The 22,424-nt window shown below is 36.4% G+C and overlaps 1 protein-coding gene across 1 annotated transcript in view; it reads left to right on the plus strand.

Annotated features, from left to right (window-relative positions):
• The window catches only part of LOC144977583 (homocysteine-responsive endoplasmic reticulum-resident ubiquitin-like domain member 2 protein), a gene marked incomplete in the record, with an annotated part of 21,375 nt that extends 1,564 nt beyond the window's left edge, over window positions 1-19,811 (plus strand). The window contains 6 exon segments of the mRNA XM_078922956.1: window positions 70-189; window positions 1,004-1,266; window positions 3,289-3,432; window positions 4,586-5,020; window positions 6,478-6,646; window positions 8,371-19,811. Of these exon segments, the coding sequence (XP_078779082.1) occupies window positions 70-189; window positions 1,004-1,266; window positions 3,289-3,432; window positions 4,586-5,020; window positions 6,478-6,646; window positions 8,371-8,598 (1,359 nt within the window).
• Window positions 19,812-22,424: the final 2,613 nt, after the last annotated feature.

Here is a 22,424-nt window from a genome sequence, read left to right on the forward strand (position 1 = left end):
TAAAAGACGTTCATTTTGTCTTGGTTGTATTTCATTCACATTGTTTTTACCATTTTTTAATTATTCCAGTATGACACAGATTCCACCTCAAATACACATACCGTCCACCTAGTGTGTTCCACGTCTAGTCCCAAAGCATCTACCACTACCCCAGTCTCTTCACCGTCACAGAGGGCTAATGAATCAAATGTAAGTAAGCAGTGTTGGACCACCCAGCAAAGGAAAAATATGGGTTAGGTCTTTTGACCTCCCTTGGGGCAAGGGAGGTCACTTGTGCTGTGTCATCTACCTCCCTATATATTTCCTTTAACAGACTGCTTTTTCTTTGTCTTTGGAGTGAGATAACTAGATTTCGTCCTGGATCTTGTCAAGAGTGCTTGGCTGAGAGAGAAACAGTTATCCAAATTGTATTAGTTTGCTGAATTGTATCTTTGTCCTTGTAAATCAACTCTTTTGTTGTTCACAGGTATAGATTTGGTTTTGGATATAATACATTGTAAACATTTTAGAGTATTACTTTTAATGGGATGCTGTGCTTGTATCTAGATGAGGTTTTTATGCGATTTCAAACTTATTACACTGATACTTTGTCCTTGGAAACTACTTATCTCCCCTTTTTCTTACTTTCTTGAGTGCCATTAAATGTAAATCAATTTTTTTACTATCCCACTTTCTGCCTTTTAACTGGTCATGATATGACCTAAATGTGCCCCAAGCTCCTTAAAACATGTAACAACAAACAAGCAAGGAAAATGTATGCAAAATTTACACGAATGTCATCCCCTGCGTATTTTAAGAAAAATAGATAAATAACAACCTGCATTGCCTGGGAATGACATTAAATGCTGTTTTTATTTTTACTTTGAATTTACCTTTTTAAAAAAGTTTTGTTAAAAATCTGGCTGTTCAATTCAATTCAAATTTTCTTTTGTAAATTATAAGTTGATAAATATGTGGTTCTATCATTATTGATTTCAACGAATTTTCTGACATCTCTTGTCAGAGCCCTCGTCCTACTGTTCCAACGACCCCCGTCTCACAATCGCCCTCCACCAGTGACTTACCACCTCAGCAATCGCCAGCATCATCATCACCACCAATGCAGGAAGTCCCTGATCCATTTGAAAGCTATGGACTTCGGTATAGAAGGACCAATCAATCACCAGCATCATCATCACCACCAATGCATGAAGTCCCTCATCCATACGATTACTATGGACTTCGGTATAGAAGGACCAATCCGCCTCAGCGACAATATGGCTCTTAGTAAGTATTTCCCCAATGGGCTTGATCTATATTAACTTTCCACGTGCTCGAGGCCATTGGTCACATTACAAAATGTGCTCAAAGTGACCCACTTAGTGAAAAGTGTTCACAGCTTTTTAAATATCTAACATCACGATTGGTTGGTCATTTGATTCAGTTTGACACATGGGTATGTTTATAACATTTGTAAACAAACAGCGTGTTTAAATTTGTTAAGAAATGTCCAAGCTTTGGACAGCAACAAATCATGTGATTGATGACCTGGTTGGACGAAAACATGAATATAGATCGCTTCCATTCTTGATTATTTGACACTATTAGTTTTCACTTTTATAGAATTTTCTTGGGAAGTTAAGATGGAGTTAGTTTTTATTCCATTCTTGATTATCTTACACTTATAGTTTTGAATTTTATAGAATTTTCTTTGGAAGTCTGGATGGAATGTTTATTTATCCAATCCTTGATTATAATTAATTTTTAGTTTTCAATTTTATAAAATTTATTTTAGAAGTCGAGATGGCTGAGCATATAAAGCATTGTACTTGCTGGTACCTCTCCCCCCCCCCCCCCCCCCCCCCCCCCCATTGAGCAAGAAATTTAGCCCTTATTTACTGTACTGCTTTGCATATCTCGACTTTCTTTCTTAGTCTTTTTATGAGCTGGATCATAACTTAAATTATTTCCCTTGGGATAAAGAAATGGAATTCTATTTTTAGTTACTTGGGATCAAAAGTAAATAGTTTATTTTCCAGATTTCTTTTCATTATCCCTGTTTAATTCCTTTACATCCATCTTTTTGATATACGTTTCATTGTGTAAACATTAGATTGTGGTGATGACATCTTTTCCACAGTGTTACATTGACATCAAGTCAAATTGAAATAACACCCTTCTCTAGCTATCACCAGTTACAATTGGATTCAATAGTCTGATGTCACGTCACCCGGCAACGGTGGCCATCTTGGTTCTAAACAAAGAAAATCATTACTTTTTATTATATGCTGGCTAGAACTTTTCATATGCCTTGTGATCAGAATGTGTAAAAGTCAAAACATGATCAAATTTATGTTTTTTCCCCTCTGGATACCCTTTATGCTCGCCGGAGAAATATTTCATACGGGCATCCGCCATTGTTCCGATAGTTTAGAGTCAGTGTTACTAAGTTACCATGCGTCATTAGGAAGGAAGTGACGTTACGACTGTTGAACTGGGTGGGGATCCTGACCTCCCATAGTGGGCAGGGGGGTACATACTGTGTCTTCTATCCCCTTATATCTTTTTTCCAACTTGCTTTCTGTCTTTGTCTTGGCATGAGATTACTTGGTTTTGTCCTGGCCCTGGCCAGAGTCCTAGATGGGAGGGAAACAGTCAAATGCATAGTTATTGTTTTGGGAGATGATATTTTTTTCCTTGTAAATCATCTCTCTGTAATGTATTATTGTTATTTTAATATATAAGGTGTATTCCTCTTTGTTGGATTTTGTGCTTGTGTCTGGATGAGACTTATAGGTGATCTCAAACTAGGTGCATTGGTGATATGCTCTTGGAATCTACATCTGATCCCTATTTGTTCCCAGTTCCCCTATGTCTTACTTTTTCTTGGGTGCTTTAATTGTAATTCTAGAACTTTTTACTGTCCCATTTTCTTCCTTTTTACTGGCGCTGATATAACCTAAATGTGTTGCAAGCGCCGTAAAACCCTTAAAAACAAAAAACAAAACGACTGTTGAAGAGTATTAATCAATATTCTGGGTCTAAGACAAACGGCTTTTTAAAAAGTTATGATGAATTTGTTTGAAAGAATTTCCATTTTGAGATTTTGAATCATTTGTGTTTTGAATCCTCTTCCAGCTATCAGCATCAAGTCAAATTGAAATAACACCTTCTCTGTCTATCACCAGTCACAATTAATCAATATTCTGGGTCTAAGACAAACGGCTTTTTTAAAAGTTATGATGAATTTGTTTGAAAGAATTTCCATTTTGAGATTTTGAATCATTTGTGTTTTGAATCCTCTTCCAGCTATGAGGCGTTCCCTGGCAACCAGTCCTATGATCCTTCAACGGCAACCCCACCTCCTGGTTATCCCTACCCTCCAGAGCATTACGTTTGGATGCTACAACAACAACAGGCATACTCGCAATACATGGTGCAATACATGCAGTAGTAAGTTCGAACATGGATGCCATTTTATAAAATGTTAAATATTTGAAATAGCCAGCCAGCCACTCTCTCTCTCTATCTCTCTCTCTCTCTCTCTCTCTCTCTCTCTCTCTCTCCTCTTTTATTTTCTTTCTCTCTCTCTCTCTCTCTCTCTCTCTCTCTCTCTCTCTCTCTCTCTCTCTCTCTCTCTCTCTCTCTCTCTCTCTCTTTCTCTTTCTCTTTCTCTCTCTCACTCTCTCTCTCTCTTTTAAAAAAAATTTGGTTGAAATCCGTAACAACAGGGATGCTAGCATTCATCACCGTTCTTTTATACTTCAGAATTCTCCCATAGCAGGCAGGGAGGTACATACTGTGTCTTCTATCGCCTTTTATCTGTTATCCAACATGCTTTCTGTCTTTGTCTTGGAATGAGATTACTTGCTGGGTGGGGTTCCTGACCTCCCATAGTGGGCAGGGAGGTACATACTGTGTCTTCTATCGCCTTTTATCTGTTATCCAACATGCTTTCTGTCTTTGTCTTGGAATGAGATTACTTGCTGGGTGGGGTTCCTGACCTCCCATAGTGGGCAGGGAGGTACATACTGTGTCTTCTATCGCCTTTTATCTGTTTTCCAACGTGCTTTTTGTCTTGGAATGGGATTACTTTTTTTTTCCTGGCTGGGAGGGAAACAGTCAAATGCATAGTTAATGTTTTGGGAGATATTTTTTTCCTTGTAAATCATCTCTCTGTTATGTATTATTATATATGTTATTTTCAATGTTTAATGTAAGCAATTGAGTGTATTCCTCTTTGTTGGATTTTGTGCTTGTGTCCGGATGAGACTTATAGGTGGTCTCAAACTAAGAACTTTGATAGTGTGCTCTTGGAATCTACATCTGATCCCTATTTGTTCCCAATTCCCCTTTGTCTTACTTTTTCTTGGGTGCTTTATTTGTAATTCTAGAACTTTTTACTATCCCATTTTCTTCCTTTTTACTGGCGCTGATATAACCTAAATGTGTTGCAAGAGCCGTAAAACCCTTAAAAACAAAACAAAAATACTTCAGAATTGGGAATGTAACATTTTAAACTTACTTTGTGGCTTGATAGAACTTCTTTTGGATTTTTTTGTATAAATAAAATTGTAGCATTCTTTTTCTTCTTCTCTGTCATCAGTTATCAGCAAAATTTATACGGTGCAGGGGCAGTAGAAGGCCAGCCATTCATGCCAATTAGTCCTGGAATGTTTCCTCCCTTCATGGGCCCAGCTACTCCTCCTTCAACTCCTACAACACCACTAGTTCCACCTCCACCACCACAACAAGACCCCGCTGCTGCTGGTGGTGGTGGTAACAATGATGCTGCGGCAGGGGCTCCACTTCAGCCACCACCTCAACAACAACAACAACCACCGAGAGGAAATAACAACAATGTACGAATGAATGCCCAGGGAGGTGTGGATGAGGATGACGACGATGACAGGGACCCCAGAGATTGGCTTCACCACACTTACTTCATCATGAGATTTATCACATTTGTGGGCATCATCGTTTTCTACTCCAGCTTCTCACGGTTCGTCATGGTCATGGGAGGATTCCTGGTCATCTATTTGTAAGAGACATTTTATTGGATTCACAATCATTATAGAATCAGTGCTGATGGTTTTCCTTGGATCCGCGGAAATCCGCGATTTTTGTGTCAGACGAGGAATTGACACTTTCCTCAATCAAATTTTCTGGCTTTGAGAGATTTGATGTGTGGTGGAACAAACTGGTGCAGCTTCCCCACTATCCAGAAGATAGCTAGAGTAGTTTATCATCTCAATGGCTCTGAAAGTGGGGGTTAGTGAAGTAAAAATGTGGCGTAAAGAAAACCATTCATAATTTTCCTCCTTTTTCCCTTTTTGTCACCATCAGCACCGAAGAATAACACTTAAAATGCTGATTTCATACAATTGTCTAGAAAACACTTTCTTGTGGTGTAGGTTGTTTTTTTTTAATCACTTGGATCTGTGGAAGACATTGACCCACATTGACTGGCTTACAAATTTATTTTTGCATTTTTTTCCTCCTCAAACATTTTGCAGCATATAATATGTAGATACGTTGATGTTCAAATTATATGATTAAAAAAAAAAAAGTAAAGATTTGCCTTTTGGCTTTTAAATTGCCAAATTTCAACGTTATGAATTTGTTCGAACATTAAAATTAAAAAAAATAAAAATGTAATATGGGTTAATTTGTGGAGTTATCTCCCTTCTGTTATATATGATGGATGGGGGATCTGTCATCCTCTTAAGGGCGAAAGGGTTAAAATGAATAGAAGCGATAAGTGGGCACATTTTTTCATTATTCGTAGGTTTATTGATAAATTGGAATTGAAAAAAGACTATGAAGTTTCAGTCAGAAGTTTAGGACTAATAAACAAGCTTTAGTTTCTTCTTTGAATCATGAAAATTGGTGGAATAGTTGATTTTTAAAGACTTTTTTTTTTTCATCCTTTTCACTATTTCACTATATGGAGGAGGTTTTACTGCAACCCCCCCCCCCCCTCCTGCCCTTTAGGAATCAGAATCCATTAGTGAAAGGCAAGTTACTGACATTGACATGATTGAAAAAGTATCACACATTCCATTAAATAGCTCAAAACATACAAACACGAAACGACGTGAGTGAAGGAATAAGACTCAGCGGTCTTTGCTTCATACCCGAAAGGTACCGAGTTCGATCACCCACCGCTGCGCTGTGTGGCCTTGAGCAAGTCACCTCGCTCTAGCTCAATTTGTGGGCGCTGCACTGCGGCTGACGGCTGGGTTATTCCAGTCTTCCCTTAGAATAGACCCTAGAGACAAATTTCCCCTATGGGATGAATAAAGTGAATTTTGATAAAGAAAGCCACACAATTTTGAGCATTATTTTGCTGATGGTTCATGACTTAATTAAACTTCACTTTAATTTGGTAGTATTTTTGATAATTTGCGAGAAGGTCGTATTCTTAGCCATTTCTCTCCAGGTGATTTTTCAGATAAGATATTTCATTGTTTATTATTTTATCTCATGTTTAAACAGTTTCCAGAAAGTAAGAGTTGCCAGGGAGCAGAATGTACGAAGGCAACAGCAAGAGCAACAACAGAGAGAGGAAGAAGAACGACAACAACAACAACAACAAGAGGGAGAGAATGGAACTCCAGAACAACAGCCACAAGAATCACAGCAAAATGGGACCACTGAAGAATCAGTGAGTATTGAACATTTTCAGTGAATCTGCTTTATTCAGATTCCGAGATCAATTCAGTTCCAAGACGTGGAACGTTGACTTTCAAGGTTTTATAAAATTATTGATGCCTTTATATATGGTAGTAGTAGTAGTAGCGTATGGCGACACCTTCAAATTTATTTCGTCAACCCACCTTCTAAAGTCTTCCTCCGCCCTAAGGACGGTTTCGTAGCCACCTTCAAGTTTAGTGACTGGGCAGTGGAGGACGATGTGATCGCTTTTATATATGGTAGGAAGGGTCTGGTAACTCTATTGATTTAGAGGTTAACAGACACTTTTATAATCCCAGTTCATTTCAGTCATTTTAAACTTACATGCTTGCTAGATCATCGATGATGATGGTGGGCAGGCTTTTCGTCAAGCTAGCATGGTGCTAGTTTTTCCATTTACCAAAGTGATGTCTTGTAAGTGTGCCGTCATTAATATTGCGGCGAATGTTACAAAAATATCCTTTTGGCACAGCCTCGCATATGTTAAAACAACAAGACGTCTGTGTTAATTCTATAAAATTCAATCACTTTATTTTACTATTTCCCACATGCCATCCATATTTTAATCAGGCCTGTAAATCTTCCGACAATTGTCGGAATTCCGACAGTACGATTTTGCTCTAGTTGGTAAGATACGCTTGCTATAAATTCTGACATATATATATATATATATATATATATATATATATATATATATATATATATATATATATTAGTAACGTCAAAAGACAAAACCAACTAGAAAGAAAATAAAAGTGCTTTATTTTATGCCTCGACGAGAGTCTATTTAAAAAAACAAACATTGTACTTATCTCGTCAAAGACAAAACAAACCAGCAGCATTCCATCTTGTCAATAATTATCACCACCGCCACACTCCCCGGACGTGTAGTGTACGTATTCACTGCCTACTGTCTGTCCGCACATAGCTAGCTAGTGTCGGTAGGTCGCTTTCGCGAGTCGTCGATCACACACAACGTAGTCAGTAATCAACTAACACACATAGCGTGTTGGGGACCGGTCTGTTTCTTTCTATTTTGCTACATACACACATCGTTCCGTTCTTCATTTTTCAGGTCCATTCATTATCTCTATCCGGTTGAAGTGAAGTGTAAAAATATGAATGCGAAATAAATATTTTTCTTCGAATGAAAAGGTGAATGAATGCTTATATCTGAAGTTTTCTCTCCTTTGGCATACGACCGATTCTCTTTTCCTCTATTCTCATACGACTGTAGTTTTTCAGTTATTTATTAATTCAATTATTCTTCCTATTCAATATTCCTGAAGTATTTTTAGATGGGAGTTGCGACTTACTTACCTTAGAAAAAGGTGTTAAAAATAAATTTAAATGGTCTTGGCTTGAAGAACAAGACACCAACGGCGATTTCTTCTCTTGCTATGTGAGAAAAATTGAGGCACCGGGAATGACAATTTGTATTTATTGCCAACGTCGTCTTATTTACGGATCGATAGGAAAGTCCTTTTTCGCAAGGCATGCCGAATCATGTGTTGTTAATCCACTTTTTTGGTTTGGTTGGTCTATTTTCGCATCCTCGAAAAGATCAGACAATTGTTTCACCAGCCATTTACAGGCCTGTTTTTAATTATGGCAACTTCAACAGTATGCCTTTGAAAAAAGATTTTGATATTGTTGTAAAATAAAGTAATTTAATTTCCCTTCATAATCTCACAGAACGCAGCACCTGCAACAGCAGCTGAAACGACTGATGATTCAACCAATCAAGAACAAGAAGGTCAGGCTGAAGGGGAGGCCACTGCTGCCACTGCAACTGAGCAAGAAGGAGCAGAGGAAGAAGAAGGCAATAAAGTGAAGCGTGCTCTATATTTTGCCTACAAAACCATCGAGTCTTTCTTCTCATCGTTAGTGCCAGCACCACCTGAACTCATGGAGGCCAACTGACTTGTCGTGTTTTGTTTTGTTTTTTCTAGGATATATAAAAGACATCAACCTTCTCATCCTTTTTTCTCAAACGCAGAAATCTAAAGATAAGCCTGTGAAGATGTGATCAACCCCTAATTCAACCATTTCACGGAACACGTTGGAACATGTTGGTAGTTGCATTTGAATTTCACCCTCAAAGTTTGTGCAAAGATTGTTTAGCAAGCTATGAGAAATCACTCCTTATCGTTTGGTGCAAGAATTTTTTTTTTGTTTCACCTTGTTTGAATTTAACCTGGTAACGGGATTACTTTTAATTCTAAAGCACACACGATGATGACTATAATTACTTGGAAAGAAAGAAATGATAACTCCAGCTGAATGAAGGGAGTCATCGGAGTAAGACAAGGCAATAAAAAGCAACCCTCATATCGTGGCTTCTGATGGAATGTTTACTATCATCATTAGTGACAATTCAGCTTGGCCCTGCAGACGTCATGCGACCAATGAAAACTATTGGCAATACAAAATTGTCAACCGACATATGTGTCTGTGCATGACGTAATCAGTCAGAAAGTGAACATTTTGGATTTGAATTATTTTGTATTTTCTGAAAGAATGTTCACCAGAGCATTTTAATTTTTATTTGAAGTAATGGGGTGATTTTTCATGAAGTTATGGTCAGATGTATGGGAAAGGTATCCAGTAACTTTTCTCAAATGTTATACTTTTTCACCTTAACTAGATGTGAAAAATATTTGGAAGTGAAATTAAGCTTTGATATTTTCCGAAGATGTACAAAAAGGGTTGATTTAATCATTTATGACAAAAACTCATTTTGTATAAAATTTGACCTAACTAAAGTAAACTTCGCAGTATCTCAGTTCAAACCTTCTCACCATCCGACTGATTATGTCATGCACTGTAACATATTCTCTAGTCTGAAAGGAACCACTACTCTGCTGTAAAATGAAAAAAAAAAAAAAGAAACACACAAAAAATTTTGGTCAGAAAATTCGTTCCTCAAAAACTGATCGATTAAAATGAATCTCATCTTGCAGAAAAAAAATTAATAGAGTTTGTCTTTTTGCCAAGATAGGGATTCATTTTAATAATAATAATAATAATAATAATACACATTTATACAGCGCTCATTCTCGTGTAAAACACAAGCTCTGGAAACTTTACAATATAAATTATCAATTTTGAGTGAAAAGATTTTTAAAAATTCACTGCAATGAATTCATAGCCAAATCAAGGATTCATAGCGTCAATAAAAGCACATACTGTAAAGATGTGTTTTGAGATTCTTTTTAAAGGCAGGTAAAGTAAAGACTTTCACTCGCTCAGACCATGTGGTAGTTCATTCCAAATCTTTAATGGATCAATATTTGAAGGACAAGTCTCTTGGCCAAAATTTTTAAAACTTAATTTAAAAAAAAAAAAAAGAGTACAGCAGTATATTACAACCTGCCTCAGTTGCTATTACTAGCAAGCTCATGACCTGCCATGTGTAAATCAAATCTAATTCTAGCTCTCACCAAAATCGAGATCCTGGGTGGGGATCCTGACCTCCTATAGTGGGCAGGGAGGTACATGCTGTGTCTTCTATCCCCCCTTACCCGTTTTCCAATTGTTTCCTGTCGTTGTCTTGGTATGAGATTACTTAGTTTTGTCCTGACCCTGGCTGGAGTCCTTGGCTGGGAGGGAAACAGTCGAATGTGTAGTTATAGTTTTGGGAGATTATATTTTTTTCCTTGTAAATCCTCTCTGTTATGCATTGTATTATGTTTAGTTTGCATATTATATTATATAATTTGTAAACATTTGAGTGTATTCCTCTTAATGGGCCTGTGCTTGTGTCTGGATGAGACTTTTAGGTGATCTCAAACTAAGTACTTTGACGGTGTGCTCTTGGAATCTACATCTGTTCCCTATTTGAACTAATTCCCCTTTGTCTCACCTTTTCTTTTGTGCTTTAATTGTAATTCTAGAACTTTTTACTATCCCATTTTCTTTCTTTTTACTGGCGCTTATATGACCTTAATGTGTTGCAAGCGCCGTAAAAACCCTTAAAAACATACAAACAAAAACAAAAACAAACAAAATGGGAGATCAGGTTCAATTGGTTCCTTTTTGGATTTGGATTTCTTAGACAAGATGGTTGGTGTCCCTCAAGGAGAAACATGGTGGCATGTTTATTCTTATAGGATGAACTGCTAGTAGACTGCACAGATGCTGGTTTTTGGTTTTTGTGTATATAGTTTTAAGTTTGTTATGCTTTGTTCTAACAATTTCCCCGCAGAAGGGCGTATATGTATAAAGTTTTAAAATCAATGAGAGAGCTGACCATTCATCTTAGATGATGGTTTTTCTTTATGTTAATGGTAGGATTTTTTCAAGGCCATAAATTAAAGAAAGGAAAAGAAAAATGAAGAAATGTATGAGACTTTTTTTTTTTGTGCAAAATAATGAGAATCAGTTTTAGTGGCTGTTTAAGGAGAATTTGATGGAAATAATGTGTCAGTTAAGTCTGTGTAGAATTGCGACATTTGTAGTTTCCGTTCACTGCTGTGGAACGAATGAAGTTGATGCCATTCAGCTCTTTGCCATTGTTCTTATTAGACCGCCCGTTGTATGATTGGTTCTCACTAAAATATGTAAATCAGACTATAATCATTAAAGGCTGCTCATAGTTTTGTGTGGTGGGCAGATGTTGTGAGTATTTTACTTGAATACCTAGCATCAATGCACAATTCTGTTTTTTTTTTTTCTAGAAAACTTTGCTTTTCTTATGTTTTGGATTGAACTTTTTGATTTTAAATTAATTTTTCGTGATAAGTTTCATTTTTTAATATTCGAAAACGGTAAGGGCTGCCTGAAGCCTGTGATCGTGAAAATACTAACAAGAGAGTGAAAATTGGAGAGGCTTCGTATGGGAACAATACGGACAATGGACGTTTCGGGTACAAACCCTTCGTCAGCACAACAATACACAAATTCACGTGGAAAACAAATAAAATAACATGCAAAATAGCTTGTATTATCTGAAGACTTTGTTATATTATCCTGTCACCTGCCTGGTCATTTGATCCAATAATAAGACTTGGTTTGATATAAGTAAAAAGTTGTCATTTCCTTTTCAAACAATTTTATCTGATGTTTACATGCGACCTGCCACCTCGATCCAGTATTATTTATTTATGGACATAATGCTCAAAATAGTTAAAAGTTCTAGTTATGATACTGGTATACAAACAGTGGTTTTCATTCTAATAGTGGAGGAAATTCAGTTAAAGTCAATTTATTAAACTGCAAAAATATTTTGTTATCTTCTAGATTCTGATCATTAAAATTATTTTTGGTAGTTGATGTCCACCCCAACATGATACAAGATAGAGGTGACGGGTAACATATTGGCTCGTGAATTTCATGTTGGTATTACGATAATCGGCATTTGCAATATTATTTGAAGATTATGTTCTTTCATGTATATATCTATATTTGTTGTGCGAATATTCAATTTACAAAATGTTGAAAGTTGTTCTTGATGCTTTCACGTCGTCGAATTTCAATTAACAGGTCAATAACCGCACCTCTCGGACAATCGTCATAATGTAAACAATGGTGGTGATTGGTAGACACAGCAAACTACACAGGTTTTACTATTGATGGTATGTGTCTAAATAAAACACCCACTGTTCAACCGCTTACGCTTGGTCAATAGAACTAACACAGAAAACTATGTATAAATGTAACCGTTTAAAATCTGATCGAGAAAATCGTGTGATAACTCGTCACCCATCTGGCGGTATAACAATAACAATGATCAGAGAGAGGGCGATTTCATTCACGTTACTGTTTATAAACAACCAAATATGTTTGTCCGAGCACGTGTGAGGGTGTGTCACAATTAAAGTTTTGATTGGTCAAAAATCTACTGGTTAATTGGGTAAAAACCTGTTTGGAAATTAGTTTTCTGTGCTGCTGGAAATGGAGAGACCGTTTTGATAAAGATGGCCGTGGAATTATTATATTTATTAGGTTTATTTGATATGTAAATCTTTAAAAAAACAAACAAAAAAACTCTGTAGCACATCCATGAAAATAAAAAAAATTAAATGCGTAGAACGTTAAATTTTTCACATTATCATCGGACGATTTTGCTGCATGTTCTTTTTTGGGTTATAAAGGTAGTTAGAAAATGCTTAATCTGACATTGGGTTTTTTATTTTTGTTGTTGTTGTTTTTTTTTTGGGTTTATTTTTAGATTTCAGTCAGTTCTGTTGGGTGTGTAACCTGAGTGTGTTCCAATTTATCATCTCCTTATTGACAAGTCTCTAAAAGGGAACACATTTTTGTTAATACTTGTTGCGTTATTTCTGTGATGGATGAATAGTTGATTGAAAGGAATTTTCGTTATCTTTTCCTCTTCATCTTTTTCCTTTCTTTTGTCCGTCTGGCTTAGGCTGTGTTTGACCGTTAATTTGATAAAAATTGGGATTTTAAAAAAAGAAAACAAAGAAGAATTGCAAATGTGTCTAATTAAGTGCAAGACGAAGGTTGTCAAATTGAATTTTTTTTGGGTATCTTTTCAGTTTAAATTTGTTAACCTTTTACTATTGTGAAATCTTCCATCTGCATAGTATTCCAACTTGCCATATTGTTGCTTTTTTTTTTATTTGTCTGTTTATTTAATTTTTGTTTTCTCATTTGTATGTTTACTTAATTTTTGCTTTATCATTTGTATGTTTACTTAATTTTTGTTTTCTCATTTTGTATGTGTGTTTTATTTTAGATATCAATTTTATGAATTGTATGCTTCTGTTTTATCAATTTTGATACGAGAAATCCAGTTGTTAGGATTAGTGACTGACTTGATAATACAATTAACTTTCTTCTTTGACGATGTTTTTCCTTGGCAATCTTTACCAATTCAGTTCTCTTTAATTTGCTTGCTATATCTAACTCTATTGTTAAGTTTTGAAAAACAAACCCTCAAAGTATAATAGAAACAGAATTCCTTGTAGTAAAATCACCTGCCTGATTTTTAGAAGCTGAGGTTTAGTTAAATAAATGCAAGGTTAAAAATAATTTTTTAACTCAAAATTTCTCTCATATGATTTATCTAATAACACGTTTTGACCAGGTAAACAGCACTACTGTGTGTGGTCAAGCGTAATCGTTGAGTTTTGTCGTCCAAATCGATCACAAAGGCATTCTGTTCTGTGGATTATTTTTTTAAATTCTTATTTTTATTTATTTTATTTTATTTTGTGGTTCATTTTTTTAGGTGATATATATATATATGCATATTTTTCATAATCAGATTGCATTACACGATTTCCTTTCACCTTAATATTTGTTTGTTTTTTTTTTGTTTTTTTTTTTTTTTTTAAATCTTAATTTGCCCTTGTTGCCAATTCTTAATTCTTTTGCTCATTTAAGTCTGTGACTTGATATAACTAAAAAAAAATTCTTTTCCGTTATTTGGTTTTGATAAGGCTTATAATGTAACTTTGGTTTTAATAGGACTTATGCTGTTATTTTGGTTATAAAATATGGTTGTGATGAGTCGTTCTTAACCTAGTTTTTGGTGCTTCTTCTCTCCCTCCTCCAATACTACCAGCATTACTACCATATCTATCTTCACTACCACTACTGTCACTGCTCCAACTACGAATATTTCTACTACCACTACTCTTACTGTACTTCTTCTCCTTCTTCTTCTTCTTCTTCTTCTTCTTCTTCTTCTTCTTCTTCTTCTTCTTCTTCTTCTTCTTCTTCTTCTTCTTCTTCTTCTTCTTTTTCTTTTTCTTTTTTCTTTTTCTTTTTCTTTTTCTTTTTCTTTTCTTCTTCTTCTTCTTCTTCTTCTTCTTCTTCTTCTTCTTCTTCTTCTTCTTCTTCTTCTTCTTCTTCTTCTTCTTCTTCTTCTTCTTCTTCTTCTTCTTCTTCTTCTCTCCTTCTTCTCCTTCTTCTCCTTCTTCTCCTTCTTCTCCTTCTTCTCCTTCTTCTCCTTCTTCTCCTTCTTCTCCTTCTTCTCCTTCTTCTCCTTCTTCTCCTTCTTCTCCTTCTTCTCCTTCTTCTCCTTCTTCCTCTTCCTCTTCCTCTTCCTCTTCCTCTTCCTTCTTCTTCTTCTTCTTCTTCTTCTTCTTCTTCTTCTTCTTCTTCTTCTTCTTCTATTATTAATTTTGTTATTTTTATTTTGTAAAGTGGGTAATATATCATGTTTCTTTAATTTCACAATCACAATTAGCAGGAGGCTGCTGTCCCAGTTATGTTGAAAAGTATTATCTATTTTTTGTTGTTAGCTGAAATCCATTGGTCGTAAATAATCATCAAAAGGTCCTCATGGTCGAATTTACCAATCATCCAGTGATGCATAATTCCTGTGTAAAAAAAATGATGTGTGTATAATTTTGTAATACGATTGTTGTATCCAACAGTTATGAAATGAGATTGAACAGTTACAAGTGTTTGGGTGGGGATCCTGACCTCCCATAGTGGGCAGGGAGGTACACACTGTCTTCTATCCCGTTATATCTGTTTTCCAACATGCTTTCTGTCTTTGTCTTGGAATGAGATTACTTGGTTTTGTCCTGGCACTGGCGGGATCCTAGCTGGGAGGGAAACAGTCAAATGCATAGTTATTGTTTTGGGAGATGATATTTTTTTCCTTGTAAATCATCTCTCTGTTATGTATTATTATTTTTTATTTTGAATGTGTAATGTAAGCATTTGAGTGTGTTCCTCTTTGTTGGATTTTGTGCTTGTGTCTGGATGAGACTTGTAGGTGCTTTCAAACTAAGTACATTGGTGGTATGCTCTTGGAATCTACATCTGATCCCTATTTGTTTTCAGTTCCCCTTTGTCTTACTTTTTCTTGGGCGCTTTAATTGTAATTCTAGAACTTTTTACTATACCATTTTCTTCCTTTTTACTGGCGCTGATATAACCTAAATGTGTTGCAAGCGCCGTAAAACCCTTAAAAACAAAACATAAAACAAGCGCCGTAAAACCCTTAAAAAAACAAAAACAGTTACAAGTGTTTTATTTATTTGAACGTTGGAACAGACAAAAAAAAAGTCCCTGAAATTATTGGTTCTTGGATGCTTTAATTGTAATTCTAGAACTTTTTACTATCCCATTTTCTTCCTTTTTACTGGCGCTGATATGACCTTAATGTGTTGCAAGCGCCGTAAAACCCTTAAAAACAAAACAAAACAAACAAATTATTGGTTAAAATTTGTAAGTTTGAGTTTAAAAATAAAAATGATTCTCTCATTGCCTCAATCTAGTATCGTATCAATGTAAAATTAATATTCAAGGGATAAATGCTTATTAATAGGATTCAATAGTCGTTACGTCACTTCCTTCCTAATGACGCATGGTAACTTAGTAACACTGGCTCTAAACTATCGGAACAATGGACGCCCGTATGAAATACTTCTCCGGCGAGCATAAAAGCGTATCCAGAGGGGGAAAAAAACAGAAATTTGATCATGTTTGGACTTATACACATTCTGATCACAAGAAATGAAAAGTTCTAGCCATGTTGAAGAATAAAAAGTAATGATTTTCTTTGTTTAGAACCAAGATGGCCGCCGTTGCCGGGCTGTGTGACATCAGACTACTGAATCCAATTCAGTATAGGGAAGTACCGAGGATGATCGATTCCAGGGCATAACACCTTATTCTAAAAAAGCCAGATTATTGCCTTTTTACTAATTGCCTACTTCTATCTCCCTCTATCAGTTTTCCAATTGCTTTCTGTCTTTGTCTTGGAATGATATTACTTACGTTTTGTCCTGACCCAGGCCGGAGTCCCTGACTGGGAGGGAAACAGTCGAATGTATAGTCATAGTTTTGGGAGATGATATTTTTTTCCTTGTAAATAATCTCTGTTATGTACTGTTATTTTTTATTTGTAACATATGATTTGTAAACATTTGAGTGTATTCCTCTTAGTGGGATCTTAGGCTGGTGTCTGGGTGAGACTTATAGGAAATCTCAAACTAAGTACATTGATAGTGTGCTCTTGGAATCTACATGTTTCCTATTTGAACCAATTCCCCTTTGTTTTACTTTTTCTTCAAGTCCTTTTAATTGTAAATCTAGAATGTTTTTACTATCCAATTTTCTTCCTTTTACTGTTCGCTGATATGACCTAAATGTGTTGCAAGCGCCGTAAAAAACCTCAAAAACATAAAAACAAAACATCTTTGTCTTACTTTTTCCTCAAGTACTTTTAATTGTACAACTCAGATTTTATACAGTTTTAAGCTTGGAATAATATGTCCTATCCACTGTGCTAGGTGGCGCTCAGGAATGAGATCATCATGTGATCTCCCTGGGTGGGGATCCTGACCTCCCATAGCGGGCAGGGAGGTACAAACTGTGTCTTCTATCCCCTTATATCTTATCCAACAAGCTTTCTGTCTTTGTCGTGGAATGAGATTACTTGGTTTTTTCCTGGCCCTGGTCGGAGTTCTGGCTGGGAGGGAAACAGTCAAATGCAAGTTATTGTTTTGGGAGATGATATTTTTTTCCTTGTAAATCATCTCTCTGTTATGTATTATTATGTTTGTTATTTTTAATGTATAAAGTAAGCATTTGAGTGTATTCCTCTTTGTTGGATTGTGTGCTTGTGCCGGATGAGACTTATAGGTGATCTCAAACTAAGTACATTGGTGATATGCTCTTGGAATCTACATCTGATCCCTATTTGTTCCCAGTTCCCCTATGTCTTATACCTATGATGTTCGCATGGGTGTACGATCCGATAGTGATGTCGTTTCTTCTTCTCTTTACTAGCCTATCCTGCTTCTTTGGTTTGTGATTGTATTTTTGACAGGGGATATTTTTTTCCTGTAAATCCTCTGCCTGTTTGTTCTTGGTTATTTATAATTTAGCTTATGATATCTTTAGGTTATGATTTTGATTGACATTTGTACTATTTTTGTTAGATTGCTTGTTTTTTTGTTTCAGCGGTCTCTCATATAACCTCAATTGTGTTGGAAGAGACCTAAAGCAACAAACAAACCCTATGTCTTACTTTTTCTTGGGTGATTTAATTGTAATTCTAGAACTTTTTACTATCCCATTTTCTTCCTTTTTACTGGCGCTGATATAACCTAAATGTGTTGCAAGCGCCGCAAAACCCTTAAAAACAAAAACAAACATCCTATCCACTGTGCTAGGTGGCGCTCAGAATGAGATCATGTGATCTCCAACCAGTTCGTCCTTTACAGTTATAAGCCAGTTTCATTTCAGTTTTCAAAGAATATGTATGGTCTTTGTGTGTGTGTGTATCTCTAAAGGTTATTTTTTTAAAATGATGATGGCATTTATATACCGGGTGGGGTTCCTACCTCCCATAGTGGGCAGGGAGGTACTTATTGTGTCTTCTATCCCTCTATATCTGTTTTCCAACTTGCATTCTGTCTTTGTCTTGGAATGAGATTGCTTGGTTTTGTCCTGGCCCTGGTCGGGGTCCTGGCTGGGAGGGAAACAGTCGAATGCATAGTTATTGTTTTGGGAGATGATATTTTTTTCCTTGTAAATCATCTCACTGTTATGTATTATTATATTTGTTCTAATTTATAATGTAAGCATTTGAGTGTATTCCTCTTAGTGGGGGCCGTGCTTGTGTCCGGATGAGACTTATTGGTGATCTCAAACTAAGAACATTGATGGTATGCTCTTGGAATCTACATCTGATCCCTATTTGTTCCCAGTTCCCCTTTGTCTTACCTTTTCTTGAATGCTTTAATTGTAATTCTAGAACTTTTTACTGTCCCATTTTCTTCTTTTTACTGGCGCTGCTATAACCTAAATGTGTTGCAAGCGCCGTAAAACCCTTAAAAAAAAAAAAAAAAAAAAAAAAAGGCATTTATATATTTTATTGTTTACGCCAAGGAGCTCAAAACCCCCCATCAGGTTGGATAAAAAAGTTATCTCTAAATTTTCAATGTTTTTAAAAAGAAAATTATTGTACATAGCAAGACTCTTCTTCGTTGGTTTCACTCATTTTAAACAATTTGAATTTCCACGGACGATATGGTATGTTAGTGTAGTGTTACAAGGGTGATAAATATCATAAAACAAAAATAAATCTCATTTTTAAAAAATTCAAATTAGTGGCGGTATGTTTTTGTGTGATATCTATAGCGGTGACCAATTTTGTTTGAATTTTCATAGATGCTCTCCCTTTCAGATATCATTGAATTTAAATTTATAGATCCATATAGACTAGCTTTTTTTTTTTTTTTTTACTTTTCCTTCTTTTTTTTTTTTAATTACATTTCCAGTTTATTTAAAAACAAAAATACGTTCCGATTCATTATAAAAAAGATGTTGGTTACCTTAGTTTAAATGTTAAGTTTTGAAATTTTCGGATTTTTGGGTTGTTTTTTTTTTTTCATTGGCGAGGACGAGAGACGCATGCGCACAACCAACATGACATTCTGTCTTCTATCTTTTCCGTCGGTGACGTCACGGACTATGGGTGACGTCCAATCAAGGGACGCTACTCTTCCACTAATCTCATTCCCTATACCTTTATAATACTAAACTTGGAATAACAGCCAAAAAGGATTAACGCCTTAGTATGTGGAGATTCCGTATGATGGAGAGTTATTTAAATTTTTCTCGTTTTTTCGTCATGTTGTATTTTAAATTTTAAATTATGTATTTATCAAAAGCACTGGCTTTGTTTACTACCTTTATCATCACAGTTAGGAAAGTTTTTGGGTTTTTTATTAAGGTTGTTGAACTATGAACCAGATATTATCCGACAGATAACTTTTCGTAGCATTCACTGGAACTGGAAGTAAAAAAAAAGGCAGTTTCTTGCTTATGATAATGAAGTAAAAAGAAGGTTCTGTTAGGATGAATATATCTTTGCCTCTAAGCTTATATTTTACATTATCATTATGGATATAATTTGTTTTACATCATCGTCACAGTTAGTTTTGTTTGGAAAATTTCTTAAGCTTATACTACCTCTACCGGATAGCCCTGTATATTATCGTACCTAATCGGTAGCGTTGATTAATAATAGTTAGCTGGAAGTTAAGAAAAAAAAAGGCAGTTATAATTTACTGATGACAACGAGGTAATGATGAGATGGTGTTCATGGTGATGACAATGATGATGAACTGTGATATTCTATTACTTCTACCACTGCTACTACTACTACTACGTCAATAAAATATCATGTATGAAGAGTTCAACTGGTGTCGTTTTTTGTTTGTTGTTGTTGTTTTGGGTTTATTTTTGTTTTTGTTTGTTCAATGTGTTTACTTGAGTTTACTACTGTTCTTGACTCTCTCACTCACTCTCTCACTCACTCTCTCTCTCTCTGCCTGTCTCTCTCTCTGTCTGTCTCTCTCTCTGTCTCTCTCTCTCTCACCCTCTCTCTCTCACCCTCTCTCTTTCTCTCTCTCCGTCTCTCTCTCTCCTCTCTCTCTCTCTCTCTCCATCTCTCTCTCTCTCTCCATCTCTCTCTCTCCATTTCTCTCTCTCTCTCCGTCTCTCTCTCTCCGTCTCTCTCTCTTTCACTCTCTCTTTCTCTCTCTCTCTACTCTTTCTCTACTCTTTCTCTACTCTCTTTCTCTACTCTCTTTCTCTCTCTCTCGTTGGGGTTCCAGGCCTCTCATCCTGGGCAGTGTGGCACTTACTGCGTCATCTATCCCCCTATATCTGTTTTCCAATTTGCTTTCTGTCTTTGTCTTGGAATGAGATTACTTGGTTTTGCCCTGGCCCTGGCCGAAGTGATTGGCTGGGAGCGAAACAGTCAAATTAATAGTTATTGTTTTGGGAGATATTTTTTTCTTTTGCTGGCGCTGAGATGATAAAATCCCCTTTTTTCATCCCCATGGGGAAATGTCTTTAGTGACTATTCCAAGGGAAGACTGTAATAACCCAGGCGTCAGCCGCAGTGCAGCGCAACTAAGTGAGCTCGGGCGAGGTGACTTGTTTCCAGGCCACACAGCTCGGCGGGTGATCGAACTCGGTACCTTTCGGGTCCAGAGCAAAGACCGTACCACTGAGCCACGCTGTTAGTTATAATAATAATAATAATAATATGTATATAATTTATTCATAAAAAATGGAAATTCGTTTACAGACATGGCATGCATAAAAATGTATAAACACAAAGTTGAGAATCTATGGCAACAATGTATACATATAATATATATGCAAATGTACACAAATGTAAAAAATATACAACCAAGAACCAATAGCGACACTTTATATATTAATTTGATATATTGAGATGGGCCATAACTCTTAATGCTTAGTTATCGGTATTTTTGAGATTAGAATTTGGTACGGATTACCCGTCTTGGGAGGATCACGTTACTGATCCAGGGCGTAGCCTTTCTTAAATCGAAGCCTGACTCTACTCTATAAATCCACCAATCAGGGGCAGCTTGGCTCAGCGGTAAGGTCTTTGCTTCGTACCCGAAAGGTACCGAGTTCGATCACCCGGCACTGCGCTGTGTGGCCTTGAGCAAGTCACCTCATGGGTGGGGATCCTGACCTCCCATAGTGGGCAGGGAGGTACATATTGTGTCTTCTACCCCCTTATATCTGTTTTCCAACATGCTTTCTGTCTGTCTCGGAATTAGATTACCTGGTTTTGTCCTGGCACTGGCTGGGAGGGAAACAGTCAAATGCATAGTTATGGTTTTGGGAGATGATATTTTTTTCCTTGTAAATCATCTCTCTGTTATGTATTATTGTATTTGTTATTTTCAATGTATAATGTAAGCATTTGAGTGTGTTCCTCTTTGTTGGATTTTGTGCTTGTGTCCGGATGAGACTTATAGCTGGTCTCAAACTAAGTACATTGGTGGTATGCTCTTGGATTCTACATCTGATCCCTATTTGTTCTCAGTTCCCCTTTGTCTTACTTTTTCTTGGGTGCTTTAATTGTGATTCTAGAACTTTTTACTATCCCATTTTCTTCCTTTTTACTGGCGCTGATATGACCTCAATGTGTTGCAAGCGGTGTAAAACCCTTAAAAACAAAAACAAAACAAAACAAGTCACCTCGCTCTAGTTCAATTTGCGGCGCTGCACTGCGACTGACGCCTGGTTTATTCCAGTCTTCCCTTGGAATAGACCCTAGAGTCAAATTATTTCCCATATGGGATGAATAAAGGGAATTTAATCTTTTATTATTATTTTTTAAAAAATAGGAACCACCCATGTTTGCAATGTGAGAGAATTGGGGGCGGGATTAATAAACTTGCCCAAGGAAAATAAAAAACGAAAGTGACTGAAATGGGGCTCGAACCCAGGACCTTCCGGGTCACAGTGCAATGCCTTTACCACACGGCCAGCCCCCCCCCCCCCCCCCCCCCGAGTGTCATACCACTAGACCACATATCCGCATAATATCATCGTAACATTATGGTCCTCCTTTCCGCGTTTAAAACAAGAACAATCGAGAACATTCTCGTAAATGATTGAAAGTGAGAACAAGCTTCGCCCAAGTGGCCATGATATTATTGCTTTTATGTTGCCATGGTGACAGCAACAGGCATATCACGCTCTTGTTTTCATGTTCATCGTAGTATAGGTGGTGGGTGACACATAGGCAGGGATATGGTAACGAAGCTGATCAATTGCTTTATTGTTATTCTGATAATGCTATGTGTATTATGCCTGTCACTTTGTCAATATTGCTATCGGCCTATCTATCTATCTATCTATCTATCTATCTATCTTCATCTTATTGTCATATTGCTATCGCCTCCCTGCTTACTATCTATCTATCTATCTATCTTCACTTTGTCAATATTGCTATCGGCCTCCCTGCTTACCTATCTATCTAT

This window comes from Berghia stephanieae, chromosome 7 (genome assembly GCF_034508935.2).
Source record: "Berghia stephanieae isolate SIO BIC M18660-M18661 chromosome 7, UCSD_Bste_1.3, whole genome shotgun sequence".
Lineage (NCBI taxonomy): Eukaryota > Metazoa > Mollusca > Gastropoda > Nudibranchia > Aeolidiidae > Berghia > Berghia stephanieae.